This window comes from Vicugna pacos, chromosome 35 (genome assembly GCF_048564905.1).
Source record: "Vicugna pacos chromosome 35, VicPac4, whole genome shotgun sequence".
Lineage (NCBI taxonomy): Eukaryota > Metazoa > Chordata > Mammalia > Artiodactyla > Camelidae > Vicugna > Vicugna pacos.
The window spans coordinates 16,787,037-16,801,853 of NC_133021.1; the positions used below are offsets into that span (position 1 = coordinate 16,787,037).

Consider the following 14,817-nt stretch of genomic DNA (forward strand, 5'->3'; position numbering starts at 1 on the left):
AGCATCGAGCAGAAGACCATGGCCGATGGAAACGAGAAGCAGCTGGAGAAGGTTAAGGCTTACCGGGAGAAGATCGAGAAGGAGCTGGAGTCGCTGTGCAACGACTTGCTGGCCCCCCTGGACAAGTTCCTCATCAAGAACTGCAACGACTTCCAGTACGAGAGCAAGGTCTTCTACCTGAAGATGAAGGGCCTGTGAGGTCTGGGGTTCCGGCTGCAGTGATGGAGCTGTGGTCTCGAGGGCCAGGTGTGAAGAGGCAGACCAGGAGGGCAGAGTGGAGGCTCAGATGTGGCCGCACAGATCGGGGAGAAGCGTGGACTGTGCGGTAAATGCTGCTAAGACTTGGTTACTCACATGAGAAAAATGAAATAAAAGTAGGACTTGACCTCACTTCACACTTAATGGTTAATTCCAGGTAGGTGACAGTTGTAAGTGTAATGAGCAAAACCTAAAAGGCTGTAGAAGGGTATTTGACTGCAGAGTGGGAAGGATTTCTTAAACAAGGCTGTAAAAGGAAAAAAGCATAAAAGGAAAGGTCGACAGATGTGGGTACATGAAGTTAAACAGAACACCTTTGACGAGAGGGGAGGATGCCCGCTGCGGTTGGGAAGAGATACATTCAACTCGCATAGCGAACAAAGGCTCAGGAGCCAAAATACAGACAGAGCTTCCTGGTTCCTCTGTACGGACCAGTAGGGGTGAGAGAGAACCTAGTTGAAAATAGGCAGAAATATTAAGCGATACAGAGGAGAGGAATTACATTAAGTATTTGAAAAGGTGTTCAAATTTATAAATAGTCAGGAAAATGTAAATGAAAACAGTGAGTTAGCATTTCACTTTTCAGATAGGTTTTTTAAAAATTTGTGTGTATGTACATACGTTTGTTTTATATACACAAACGCATGTAAATTCGGTGGCATCAAGTGCAGAGCGTTAATGTTCTGCCGTAGGAGTGTGATTAGTGCCACCACCTTGGACATGTTCACGTACAACTGAGTGGCTAAGTTGTGGTGTCTGCATATAATGTGGTGTTACGTAGAAGTGAAGCACGTGAGTTAGAGCTGGATACTCACCAACATGAATACAGTGGCGTTATTATTTTTTTTTTAATAAAAAACATATTGAGTGAAAAAGCAAGTTGAAGATTGATGCATGTGATATGATTCCATTTATTTAAAATTTAAAACCCCACAGGTAGTAAGTATTTATGGACGCATACATACATACTAAAGTGTGAGACGCGTGAGAATGATGAACACTGAATTAGGTGGTACTGGGGAGGGGGGTGGAATCTGGAAGATGTATTCAGAGGACTCTGACGTTTCATTTCTTAAAAAGAAAACAAGGTGCCTGTCTTATGTTAGATGTGCTCAAGTTCGATGGGGGTTTTCATTATAGTTGCTGTTTTATTGTGTGTTTGAAATAATTGAAATGAAAAAGCAATTAAAAATTCTTAAAAGAGAAAAGGTGTTTTTAAAAAGGATTTTAAAAATGTTAAAAGTTTTAGCCATCTTGTGTAACTAGACTGTGTGTGTGAAGTGTGTCCTCTTACTTTTCTCTGTGTGACACTTTATTTTTTCCTTTTGTCTACACTAGATTTTATATCGGGCAGTTTATTTATGCTTTATTTGCATTTATGGACATTGTTATGAACGCAGCACCTTTAGAATTGTGATTATTACCCAGTTTAATTTTACATTGTTTTTTCTGCCCCATGGAAAGGATTTCTAAACAGCTGTGGTAATTACAAATCTCATAAGCTACCTGAGCTTACACACAGTGACCAGACGTTCTGATTGTTGCTAACGATGGTTGTATTGAAGGGAAAATGTAGCTCTGCTTAATCGCTGGTCTCTCTTCACTTAGAGATTTATGGCACAGAATTTTTGGGGGAAGCCTTGAAGCTCCATCTTTCTTTGTTCTAGAAATGATCCCTTTGTGAACTTCTCCAACAGATTTTAAGGTTGCTGTTTGTTGAGCGACAGTGAATGAAAAGCACACGTCCGTATGTGATGGCTTAGCTTTGGCAGATTTTAATGTGGAAGATGAAGTAACAGCTTTGGGATACAGTTTGGGAGACCTGTATGGACTCATTTGGCTAAGGGCAGAAGTGGCATATTGTGGGGAAAGATGTTGGAGATTTTTTAATATTAAAAAATATATAATATTGAAATTTATTAGTATAGTATATAATAGTATAATTTTACTGAAATTACAATGAATCATTAAAATTTAAGATTTACTGGGGTTTTTTAGAGAAGTAGATATTAGGTATCCTTTGGTTTTAGGAGAAGAATGGATCTCTTAAAAAGTAGATGGATTTTCTTTTGTCATTTTATTGTAAGTTATTATGTATAATTTATTCAGATTGCCTGTATAGAACAGCATAACTCTTAAAAACCTCACCGTTATCAGTGCTTACGCTTGGTGATCTACTTGACATTTCAAGCACAGGACTTGATACCTTATTTATATGTAATTTTCGCTTGGCAGTCATCCTTTGTACACAGATGATATATTCAGGGTTGGTCTTAGGCACTAGTACCATCTCTCGCTTTTGACCTGGTTATGTTGTGAGAAACAAATAATAGTGTGTTTGGCCTGCAAGTGAAAGAGTAAAAACAAACAAAAACTCCTTTAAATGTGAGAATACTGTTGTGTATGAAAGCATCATTTAAAAACCTAAACCAAAAGTTGAATTCCTGTGGATTTTCAAAGTAGAAGGAACCTTCGAAAATTAATTTGTTCGGTGACCTCATTTTATAAATTGTAATAATTAATGTCATTGAGAACCTATCAGGGTAACATTTGGCACTCCTTTCACCGTTCAATCCTGTAACTGTGAATGAGGTAAAATTTCTGTTGTATCTGTTTTACAGTTGATGAAACTTAGACTTTGGGAGATTAAGTGTTTTGCCAAACGATGACATTAATGTGGCCTGTCCACCATATAAATCTGTGATCTTGATTGAGCTACAGTACTGGTCAGAGATGAGAACACTTAGGTTGGTGTCATGTGGTGAGCTTCGCCTAACGCCACGTGTCATTTGGAGCCAGCATGTTTGGATTCCTCTTTTGTTCCTATTATTTACAAGGTATACTTTTGTTTTCTTTAGTATAATGCTTCATCTCAGCAGCAAAGAGAAATAATTAAAAGTCGGAGTCTGGACAGGCGGCTGCAAGAACCGATAGTGTTAACAAAGTGGAGACACAGCACCATTGTGTTGGACACCAACGACAAGGTAGGACTTCCCGAGGGCATCTGTGCAGTGTTCTGGCATGTTCTTTATTTTGTATCATTTCATTTTCTCCTTAGTCGAATCTGATACCTAGGTGACCAGTGTTGTATGTCGTGTCACTTTACTCCTGAGTGGGGTTTGGTTTTGAAGTTTTTTGATTTTTGCACAATGGGCTGACTGACGTGTGGCGTGATGATGTCTAACGTTACACATTTGGGCCTAGTAGGTCACGGGGCATTTTGATAGTCTTATTTTAAAGTCACACGCCTGTTACTGTTGGTCTCCAGTCTCTGGGAGGTTCAACAGTAGACGTGTCATTACCTTCTCCCCTTGCAGGGCAGGGTGGATTCCTGCTCCCTCTGAGGCCCTAAGTGCTCTCTGCACAAAGTGCTGCTTTTACCTGAGATGCAATGTTTTCTGCTTCAAACGGGAGGAATTTTGTTGCAAACATGAGACTGGAAAAGCCATAAAGTTTTTAACTTTTCTTGTGAGTTAACATCTTTACATTGTGGCTTCATTTTGTGGTTAGACTAGGAAATTAGGACGAATTTGCTGAACAACAGACACACTAATGTTAAAATGGGAGGGTGGCAGTAACACCCTGAAACTCAAATACTGGTCATTGGAGTCTCTTTTTTTATTTTACCATCAGGCTTCTCTTTTTGTGTAATTAATAGGTTCCTGCATTCTTAGGTATGTTAGTGAAACAAGATGAACTCTTCTGAGGCGTACTTCTCTGTGTTTGGATACTTTCAGTCATAAATTCCTTTCTAAATTATCTTGATCAATAAGCAAAACAAGTACTTCTGATTTCTGTTTGTAAGGATGTTACCTGGTGGAATAGAGAGGGCATATTAAAGGAAAGAAATTCTGGAGTCTGCTGTTGAAGAATCCCTGAGACTGCATTAACTTTGAGATTAACCTGTGTAGGTAACAGTCCTAGAGATTTTAAAGAAAAAATTCATTTAACTCCGAGAGCCAGATTACAGTTCAGTGTCTACAGAGGCTCCTATACCGTACGGAATGAATGCTCTAATGCAAATGCCGTTCCTGAACCAGCTCCGCTAACTCTTGGTACCAGAACAAAAGGATGGCTATTTTGGTGATGTAGACTCAGAATTTCTTACTCCTTTATAATCTTTCTTGAGATTCATTTTCAGTCTATTATTAGAATAACTTGTATGACGTTCCTGTTACATATCCTTTTTCATCTAATTGTTTCAGAGTTGTGATAACATGATTTTCTTGAGACTAGAGATTTACTTTCTTTGGGGAAGAATATCTTTTACCCCCTACCCTTTATAAAAGGAATCATAGATGGTGAATCACAGGTGATTGCTTCACCAAGTAAACTCCTCTGTTTACCATTGTCACTGAGTATATACGTGTTTAAGACTGGAGGTTACAGAAGAGGGTCTTTGCCAGAATAGACCAGCTGACTAAGATTAAGGGGTCACGTTTATATACCCTGAAACGTAATCACAGAAACCTGATACTATGTGTTGTAGCAAACGTTGCCATGATGACGCAGGTTCTAATTCAATTGCCAGATGACCTTGGAGGAGGTAGGTGTGTGTAGGGCTTTGTGTGTGGGTGTGGGTACGTCTGTTTCTGCCTGTGTATGGTTTTTACTAACTCCTGCTACTTGTAGACATTTAAGATGTATTTATATATGCATATACATTTATAAATATACATATAAATTTGTTTCTAATCATAATTGTTATATTTACATTATTACTCCATTTGTTGTGGGTTTTATTTCTATAGGTCCAATAATGCTATGAAAAATAAATCATAATTGCCATTCATTTTATTCAGCTACTTATTTTCTAGTTTATGGGTCATCAAATCTTTCCTCTTTTTATCAGACTGTTTTAATATTAGACACTCCTTAGAAGGCAAAAATTAAAAAGTGAAACATCTGATGCTATCAGAAAAAATATTTAAATGAGGCTAAACTGAGATTTGGACATTAAGTGTAATTTCTTTTTATAAAGTTATATTTGACATGATTTTAATGTTTTCTCCATTTATAGTGTTGGCCTTGGATGTTTGATTTTAAGGTAGTGCCTTTAAGGATTTTCCCTGTAAACTTTCACTGCTACCTAGTTTCTGTATTTAAAATTGTACAAGGTACAAACCTGAAGACTTGTTTTTTAAGTAAATGGATATTGACTACTGGTTTTTGTATTGTGATTTAACATAGTTCTCAGGCTTGTCAGCAGTGCCGTGTCAGTTCCATACGTGTGGGAAAGTAGATGATACAGATGTGAAGATGAAGTTTCAACGAAATTGCTTGATTTTATAGGAAAATTAATAATAGTTATTAGGATATGGTTTTTCTCATTTTCTTTTCCTGAAATTATTCAAAGTATCTAAGAGAATGGAGAAAAGTGAAATGGAACTTGGCTGTTGCTAACCAAATAAATGTTTTTCTCAGTCTTATCCTCCATGAATAGTCTCACAGACATCTGTGGTGGGAATCACGCACCGTGTTTTAATACTGACAAAGCAGAATTGCTTTAAAATGCGCAGTATTGGTTTGCCCCATTATATTCTTTTAGGCTTAGACATTAAAGTAGTTCTTTTTTTTTCCTGGTGAATTATTAATGTGTAAATCTGAGAATTCTTTGTGTTTAAAAAAATCTTGCTTATTTCTGAAATTGAAAAGTTAGGTATAAGTTACATTAAATATTAATAGTTTAATTTCTTACATAGCTGTTGACTAAAATAAAAGTCTCTTTCTGGCAGTCGCCAGTTAATTCCTGTGGCTGTTCCTTGTCTACTCCTGGTATTCATACCCCCTGTGCCAGGAGCACGTTAGCGTGCTGACTGTTGCATTTTTATCGACAAGTGTTTGGTTTTCACCTATTTTAAATATGGTTAGTTCATACTGATACAGCATCGTGCTTTTAAGGGAACATGCATCATTTCTTTTGAGTAATTCCATGTGCAGATTTCAAATTTACCTGTAATTGGTGTAAATTATGCCGTATTTTATAAACTTTATGACATCTGAGTTTTCACATCTGTACCATGTTAGTTTCAGAGCTGAACAGAGAAGGGAAATAACTAGGAAAAAGTTTTCTTAGCCACCCTTCCTAAGCTCTCCCACTGTGAGTGGAGGGAGGAATATAATCATATGAAATAGAGTAACGGTTTTCATTACTTATTTCTTGTAGGACTCTCCACCTGCCTCAAAACCCTGCTCTCCTGAAAATGAGCCTTCTCCCTCTTCACCAAAGCACCAAGATACAGTTAGTATGATAGCAGCATATAGATAATATAGTCCAATTATTTCAATCAATTTCAGTAAATTAATTTTCTCTAAGTGCAATGTTTAAATCTCTTTGGGGCTTCTATTCAATTTCATTGGTCTTTTAAAAATCAGATAATAGGTTTAAATTTTTTTTAAATTATATTTTGTTGATTCAAAATTCCCCTTTTATGCAAATATGATATCTTCTTAAGCTATATACATATTTGTAGGTGATGAATTTATCTTTGTTTTTTAAAAATAAACACAAAAATCTCTGGAGTATACGATCAGATTATACTTCACCTTTTTTTCCTTCAGGCCAGCAGTCCAAAGGTAAGAAGCATTTCCCTCCTTCTTAGAGCTTAGAGGCCGTTTTCCCCTAAGCTGTAGAATGCGTTGCCCCGTGTGTGCCGGAGAGTACGGAGATCCGTGACCCAGCGTCAGGCTCACCTGGACTGAGGGGCTGCCTTACCTTTCACTGTCTTACCTTTGAAGGGATTTTACTCCATCCCGGTACTTGCAGGCCTCCCAGGCTTCCCTGTGATTTGCAGCTTGTGCTCCTGCCCGGCCTTAAGAATGAAGACTGGACGGGCAGTGAGGCTGCGGGCAAGGCACTCTTGGCTCTTGCCCCCACCTCTTGTGTCCTCGCCGCTCCTTGCTTATTGTCCCCCTCCCCCAGGGGCCTGCTCCTCAGTCGGGGCTCCTTGTGTGCCCCTGGCCACTGAGACCTGTATCCCTTCCCGGCCACTGAGACCTGTGTCCCCCACCCTCTGAGACCTATGCCCTCGGCCACTGAGACATGTTCCCTGGCCACTGAGACCTGTGCCCCTGGCCTCTGCCCGCTCTGGCCCCCTCATCCCCTGCGCTCCGTCCGCACTACCCCCTCGGAGTTCTGTCCGGTCCTCTGGGTTTGGTCCAGTTTCCCTGTGATGCTCTTCATAGTGTTTACTTATATTGTATTTGATTCTATAAAATGACTAACTCTTCATTTCTGGTTTTTTCCTCGGACCTCCCCACCCTCTGGTCACGTCTCCCCACCTGACAGAGCAATGTTGCCTTAGAGCTGGTCAGGGAGCCCGTGCGTGCATAGCGTAGCTGGTCCCTAGATGTTGGCCGAAGGAAAAAATGAGACAAACTTCTAAAGCTTTGAAAAGACAGGCTACTGTCGATACTTCCTGTCTCTGTGGAGCTGGAGGAGACTGGACATGGGTATTTACTAGGGCTCCTCTGACTTTTCAGGGACAGAGACTCCACAGATGCCATTTCCCTGTCTGGCTCTTCCCTATCCCTTCTGTCTTTCGAGTCACATCCTGCGTTGTCCACAGGTCCTTCTGATGGTACTCAGGCCGTTCCCCTGGCTGCCCATCCTCACTTCTCTGCGCTTAGTTAAATCCTGTGCTGACTTGTGAGGTGACTCTTTGGGGCCCAGCCAGACTGACCACAGCATGACGTTGGTCCCGCCTTCCCTGAACTCCCCGTCACCCACTCCTCAGGTGGTGGCCCAGGCCCCTGTGTGGCCCTGGCTCCCTGTGGAGGGCATGAGCGCCCCGCAGGGACTGCTTTCTGCTTTTTGTCTTTCACGTGATTTAACACATTCCTGGGTCCATAAGCATTAAAGAAAGATAAAAGTGAGCATGATTTTAGTGGTTTTGCCGAGAATTCTTGTATGACTGTAAGGTGCTGTTACTGCAACTCTCCTAACCTTTCAGCCCACCCTGGAAGAAAGCAGAAACCCCTTTTAACTTCCTTTAAAATATAGGTAATATTTAACTTCTAAGAAGACCTTTTAAAATTATTTGCTTCTTGGTAAAAGGGTAATTCTAGAAACACGAACTAATAAATGTTCCACATGGAGTTACAAAGGACTCAGCAGTTTGGCAGTGACCTGACAAGGCTGGACTCGGTCAGGGTCGCCAGTAACCGCCTCTCCAGCGTCCTCTTTCCTTCTTTCTGGAGGTGCAGCTCTGTTACTTCCTCCCGGAGGCCAGTCTGTTCCCCTCCTGCTGCCTGGCCCCCCTCCGGAGGCTCCTGCTCTCCCTGAACTTCTCCTCGGCCTCTGCTCCCTCCTCCCTACTTGCCCTGTTTCCACTGAGTCTTGCCTGTCTTTCCCACTCTTACCCACTTAATACAAGCAGGTAATTTTTAGTTCTTTGTGAGTTCACATCTGATTGGTATAAAGTCTTAGTGGTAAGAAAAAGGACACTACAGATTTAGAAATGGAAATGACATTGTGATCAGTGTTAGTTACCTGATGTTATCTTTAAATCTCTGCAAATTGCTAGCTACCTCTTCCATCTCATCTTTTTTGTTTTGTTTTTATTAAACCCGTATTGAAATATAACATCCTATACAATTCACGCACTTAAAATGCACCATTCAGTGGTGTTTAGTATATTCAGATCTGTGCAACCATTATTACAGCCATTTTAGGATATTTTCATCACCTCTGAAAATAAGTGATTTGCTGTCTCCTCCTCTGCCTCCCCTCCCATCAGGCCCTAAGCAGCCAGTAATGTATTTCGTCTTACTAGATTGCCCTATTCTGGACATCTCATATGAATAGAATCATATAGTATGTGGTCTTTTTTGACAGGCTTGTTCACTTAAGGTAATGTTTTCATTCAATCTCTTCTAATCAAATCGGATTAAAATTTCATCTCAATATAAATTTTAAATGTTTCCTTTTTTCTTGTTTCATTTCCAGTTTTAAAATGCATTATTATTTTCTATAGTCACTTCAAGTCCTTTTTTGAAATATTCAGTGTATACATTTTTTAAAAAATCAGTAATATATTTCTCTATAATATGACTACAGTATGGATTAAAAGGATTTTGTAGGCTGATCTAAGAACCTAATCGCTTTTTGTCCCAGTGTGCCTATGAGAATATGCATTTGAAAGTTCCCAATGACCTAATCCTGAATAAAATTTTAAAACACACAATTTGGAAACCTGAGCTTTTGACCTTATATTTCTAATTATGGTATTCAAATGCATTACTCATTTTGCAGAAAAAGACATTTCAGCACGTTCTTTAACAAAAGTATTAGCGGACAAATTGGCTGATTTTTTTTCCCATTGGGTAGTCTATTCTAAAGCCTTTTTAAAAAACATGATTTAAACAAATTTTTTTTGTAACTCTGGTTCTTTAAACTTTTTTTTTTGAGGTAAAATTCTCATAACATAAAAGTAGTAGCCATTAACATCATTTTAAGGTAGATCATTCAGTTGCATTTAGTGTATTTACAGTGTGTGCAGCGGTCACTTCTACCTGGTTTCAGGATGTTTTCATTACGTTCAAAGGAGACTCATACCTCTCTTGCTGCACACACCTCCCCCGCCCACCAGGCAGCCACAGTTCAAGGGTGTGTGTGGATTTACCTGCTCTGGCGTTTGATCTCCCTGGTTCTCTCTCAGCACTGTATCATTGTGCAAGGTTATTTACTCAGTATAGAATAATCTTTTTATTACATAGTTATGACATGATTAACTGGAGGTAAAGATTTTAATGGGCAGTATTAATTTTGGCATGTGATAACTATTAGCCAAAATTGGGAAAGTCTATTTTACTAAATGAATGCAAAATCGATGAAAAATTCTGGGCCCTTCAGAGTGATGATGAGCCTGTGGAAGTTTTCCCAGGTTACTTAATAGAACTGGCATTTCGTTGTTTTTCTTACCTCACTAGAATAGGATAATCTTACTACAATCTCTCTGGTTAAAATGTAACCATATTTTGCTAGTTCTTTTTTTTTTTTATGTTTTGCTAGTTCTTATTAAAATATCCTGCCTTTTTCAACATGATGTGTCCTTTGGAGTATCAGCTATATTTAGATTAAGAAATATTCATTGGTGAATATGGGTAATTTTTACAAGACTTAACAAGGTATTTTTATGGGGTTATTTTAGTAAGCTGCACACAAACACTTGTTGATTTTTGAATGACATTAAGTAGCAAATGTATACCAAATGGTATGAAATAAAAATCTGTCCGAATTTCCCCCAGATCTCACACTTGTATCGCCAAACCTCTGTCTGCCTGCTCATCACTTCTGCATCAAAATCAGAAACTGCAGTGTTGAAGCTTTGTTTTGTCCTTCACTGACCTTCTCTCCTTGTGTTTCTTTGCTGTGATAGCAAAGCGACTTTGTTGGCTAATTACCTCAGCCAGTGTGAATTGAGCACCAGCTACATGCTGGGCACTGTGCTGGGCGCCGCCACACCTGGATGAGCGCCGCGTACAGCCTGATGGCATAGACGGTGAATGAATGATACTGCACCGTGCTCTGCATCAGGTGCTATGAAGGAAAAAGAGTGGGGGCCCTAGTGAGTCACTGGAGGGTGGAGGACTCCTACCTGAGGGACCAGGGAAGGCCTCTCTTGAGCGTCAGCTCAGCCGAGATGCCCCCGTGTGCCCAGTCACGCAAGCTTGGGAGCCTCCCCAGGCCCTCCCTCCCACCCTCACGGGGCACCCCCATCAGTTCTGGCTCCTGAACCGCTCACATCAGGCCTTCAGCATCTCTTAGGGTCAGAGTGTGCTGGTTGGATGGAATAGGTTGGTCCTGCCTCACCCTCCCCCAGTTCATTCTCTCCTCTGCTGGTTTCTTGCTGTATCCCCACCTCACGCAGTAGGTTAAAGGAGCAGGAAGGGCCTTAGATACGATGCGCTGTGAGCTTCTGTGCCTTCAACGTCTGTCCTTTTCATCTGCTGCTGTTCCCTGGCCAACACCGGTTCCTCCCTCCTCGCCCCTGGGTCCTGTCCCCAGGAAGCCTGCTCCTCCTCCCTCCGCTCCCTCCCTCCCGGGTGGGTGTGTGTGGGGGGGAGGTGCCTGAGACTTATCAGGTTGCGTGGTAGTTGTTTTTGTATTTGTGTGTTTTGGATGTGGCCAGTTTTGTTCTTATTTTATGTTCAAGTTAGAGTGCTTACTACTTAGAGTGTTAGTACTTGGGTCCTGGTCCCTGTGAGGATTCCAGGAGCGTTCTGGACCGTTTCCTTGAACGACGCACGTACACACCCAGTCTTGCACGGTTTCAGCCCCTCCGTGGCCTGGGTGAGGAATCCCTGGCCTGGGTGAGAATCCCTGGCCAAGGGTGTCTCTCCCCTGAGGCTCAGGCCATCTTTCATCTCTGCTCTCCCTTAAGTTTCCTTCCTGCTTTGATGCTTGCATTCCCTTCCCGTCTCTGCTTTTTCACCCTGCACCCTTCCAGCTGCAGCGGTTTTCAAAAGGCAGGTTCCCACCTCTGCCCTTCCAGTTCCTGTGCGCACATAACCAGTGCCCATCCCTCAGACAAGTGTTACTTGGTTCCTCAGTCACTGGGCTTTTTTTCCCTCCCCGCTTCTGGTAGTAAATTGGGAGTATTCTTACTTAACCTCCCGTGCGCACCCGCAGCCATGAGAGACAACAGAGAACTCTAAGAAAGTCTCAGACTTGCATGTCTAAGGAGATCCAGCCTATGCTTTGTGAAAAAATTGCAGTAACATGGCTATTTCCCAGGCTCCCAGTAATCCAAAAACGAATAGCGTAGCAGTTTGTCCACTTTGTCTGTAGATGTGAGTTTTTATCAGACCAGGCAAAACCTTCAAACATTATGTTCTAGACTTTATTGAGAAAATACTCAATAAATATTATGGTTCTCTCCCATATGTGAAAGATTTGGCCTGATTACATTGGGAAAATAGCTGAGGTGTGAGTTAGATAGCTAGGAAAAAATTCTGAGCTGGGAATATTTTTTCCTGTATGTGTGTGTATCGTGCGTGTGTGTTGTAGTTGAAGTGAAATTGACTGCTCTTTGCTGTACTCACTCACTAATGCTGATGGTTGCTCTGGGCACCCAGTCACTTTGATTAAATTCATTTGAATGTAAGAAGCTAAAGCAGTGAGAAGGTCCTGCCTCACCTCCACCTGGAAAAGTGTTAAGATAACCTTCAGTTTGAGCACAGTGGCTTTGCCTTCCCAGAGTTTGATGATAAAGCTGTGTCAGTGTTTTCCCATCAGCTCACTAATCTGTCTGGTTTGCCCAGAGCCCAGTTCACCGTCTGATAATGTGACCAGTGGAGCATATATTGGATTCTTTGTGCCACATTAAGGCCAGTTCTATGCAGAGTACTGCCTACTGTTAAGTAATTTATTAAATACAGTCACTGCGTTTGCTCCATCTAGTTAATTTCAGACTATACTGTTGTAAAATAACAGCAAAGTAAATAATTCCTTTTTTGTAATATTTATTGTTACAGCACTGTATTTATCTTTATAGCCTTGTATCACTTTCTTTGAACAGGAAGTCATAAATCATTTTTCCAGTGTTCATATGGAAATCTAATTTGATTTTTTTTAACCTTATGGCTGCTATTACTTGAGAAGACCAAGTGTTTAATTATAAAATAACTGAAAATAACTTTACAGAAGTATTAGAAAATTATATTCTTAATGTACCTGGAACTAAGCATATTATATTCTGACAGATCTTTTCTTTGAAGCTGATTTTTAGAGTACCAGATCAGTTTGGTTCAGTCACATGTAAGAATTTGGACCTCCTTGTCTATATGAATGATGTATAAACAGTATTGCCTCTGTTCCATACCATAGGGTCAAGAGAAGTATGGATTATTAAATGTAACAAAAATTACTGAAAATGGGAAAAAGGTTCGGTAAGTCCACAAATCATTAATGTTCTCACATGCTTCATCTGATTGAAATCAATAAAAACTATAATTCTAGTAGAAATGATTGAAAGGTTCAAAGAATTTCAAATAATGTTTTTTCTAATGTGATGTATATAGAATTGTCATGAAGTGCAGGAAAAGTTTTTTGTTGTGACATATTTCTTAAGGTGATAAGGCAGAGGATTCTGAGCAAGCAATTAGCTTCATTAAATTTTTTTCAGTAAGTAAGAATGCACATGGCAAAACACAAAGGTACATCAGTTTCCCTCCCCAGGGGCAACCAGTTACGTCTAGTGAGATGTACTGGTTTCCTCCAGAGATAGAAGATACATATATTTGTATGCACAGAGATTAACTGTTTTAACACGGTTTTGTAACAGTTTGTCTTGGAGGTGGTTCTGTCCCGTTGCCTGTGGAGCAGCTGCACTGTTTCTAACTGCTGCACAGTCATGTGTCGCACGGCTGTGTCACAGTTTATTTACCTTACTTATTTGCGAGTATGTCACTCTGCCTGTTTGTCGGTAGACATTTAGGGTGTGTACATTTTTTTGCTGTTACAAACGGTATCACAGTCAGTGTCTTGCACAGTTCATTTTGCGAGTTGTAGATCCGCCTGTAGAGTAAATTTTACAGCAGTGGGATTGCTGGTCCACCTGCAGTGGTCATTTTGATAGAATTCCAGACTGTGTCCCAACACGCTGAGTCACTTCCACTGTCCAGTCGCCTTAGTTTCTCCATGCTTTTGCCCGTTCAGTATGTTGTCAAATTCGTTGATCTTTGCTAATAGAGATTAGAGGAAAAATGGAATTTTTTATCTGAATTTCTTCTTAATGAGAGAGTAACATAAGCCATTTGCTTTTCTTTTTTGTTGTTGTTAAATTCAGTTTTTCTCTTGGGTTGTTGGTTTTTTGGTTAACGAGTAGTACCTCCTACTGAGTTAAGGAAATAAGCTCTTTGTAAAATAAGTTGCATTTCTCTCAGCTTTTAAAAACTGCTGAAATGCTGTGGTTTTATAGCCAAGATGATATCAATCTGTTGTGTAAGAAAGAGTTTAAAATTTACATGTAGTTGAGTTTTCAGAGTTGCTTTACTGAACTTTGTCAGACTCTGGCACAAGGAAGCTGTTCTCTCGAGCGCTCTGAGGTCGCTTTGCAGATCCCGCGGTCGTCTGTCCTCGGCAGAGGCCGTGAGAGCTGAGTCTTTATGTTCCTCTTTCTCCCTTTTGGACATAGGCAGTGTGGATAGGTCTTTGGCCACTTTCTGTTTTCTTTTTCCTGTGACAATTTAGTCTTTCAGGTTTTCTGCTTACTTTGGAATACTTTTGGTGATTTATGTTTTTCCTAAGACTATCATCCACTTTATTATCTTTAGATTTATTTATATAGAGTTGAGCAAAATGGTGTTTTAATTTCCTGTATTTTTAGTGGTTATCAAACATTTTACTCTGAGGACCCCTTTAAACTCTTAAAAATTATTGATTACTGCAAAGAACTTTTGTCTATATAGTTTATATCTAATTATTTATTATAAGAAATTAAAATTGAGACATTTTAAGTCTTAACTTTTAAAATAATAACTAATAAAATTAATAACTAATAAATGTTAACATGAATAACATTTTTTTGAAGACAAACCCCCTGTGTTTTCTAGTGT

General features: G+C 40.0%; 1 protein-coding gene across 10 annotated transcripts in view; it reads left to right on the forward strand.

The window, feature by feature from the left end:
- The window catches only part of ARHGAP12 (Rho GTPase activating protein 12), a 110,179-nt gene that overhangs the window by 65,403 nt on the left and 29,959 nt on the right, over positions 1–14,817 (forward strand). For 7 of the 10 annotated variants that reach the window (XM_072955199.1, XM_072955200.1, XM_072955198.1 and 4 more), the window contains 3 exons: positions 3,117–3,242; positions 6,425–6,499; positions 13,088–13,149. In XM_072955199.1, coding sequence (XP_072811300.1) covers positions 3,117–3,242; positions 6,425–6,499; positions 13,088–13,149 — 263 coding nt within the window. The remainder of the gene's footprint in view (positions 1–3,116; positions 3,243–6,424; positions 6,500–13,087; positions 13,150–14,817) is intronic. The other 3 variants (XM_072955201.1, XM_072955204.1, XM_072955207.1) reach the window with 1 other exon arrangement.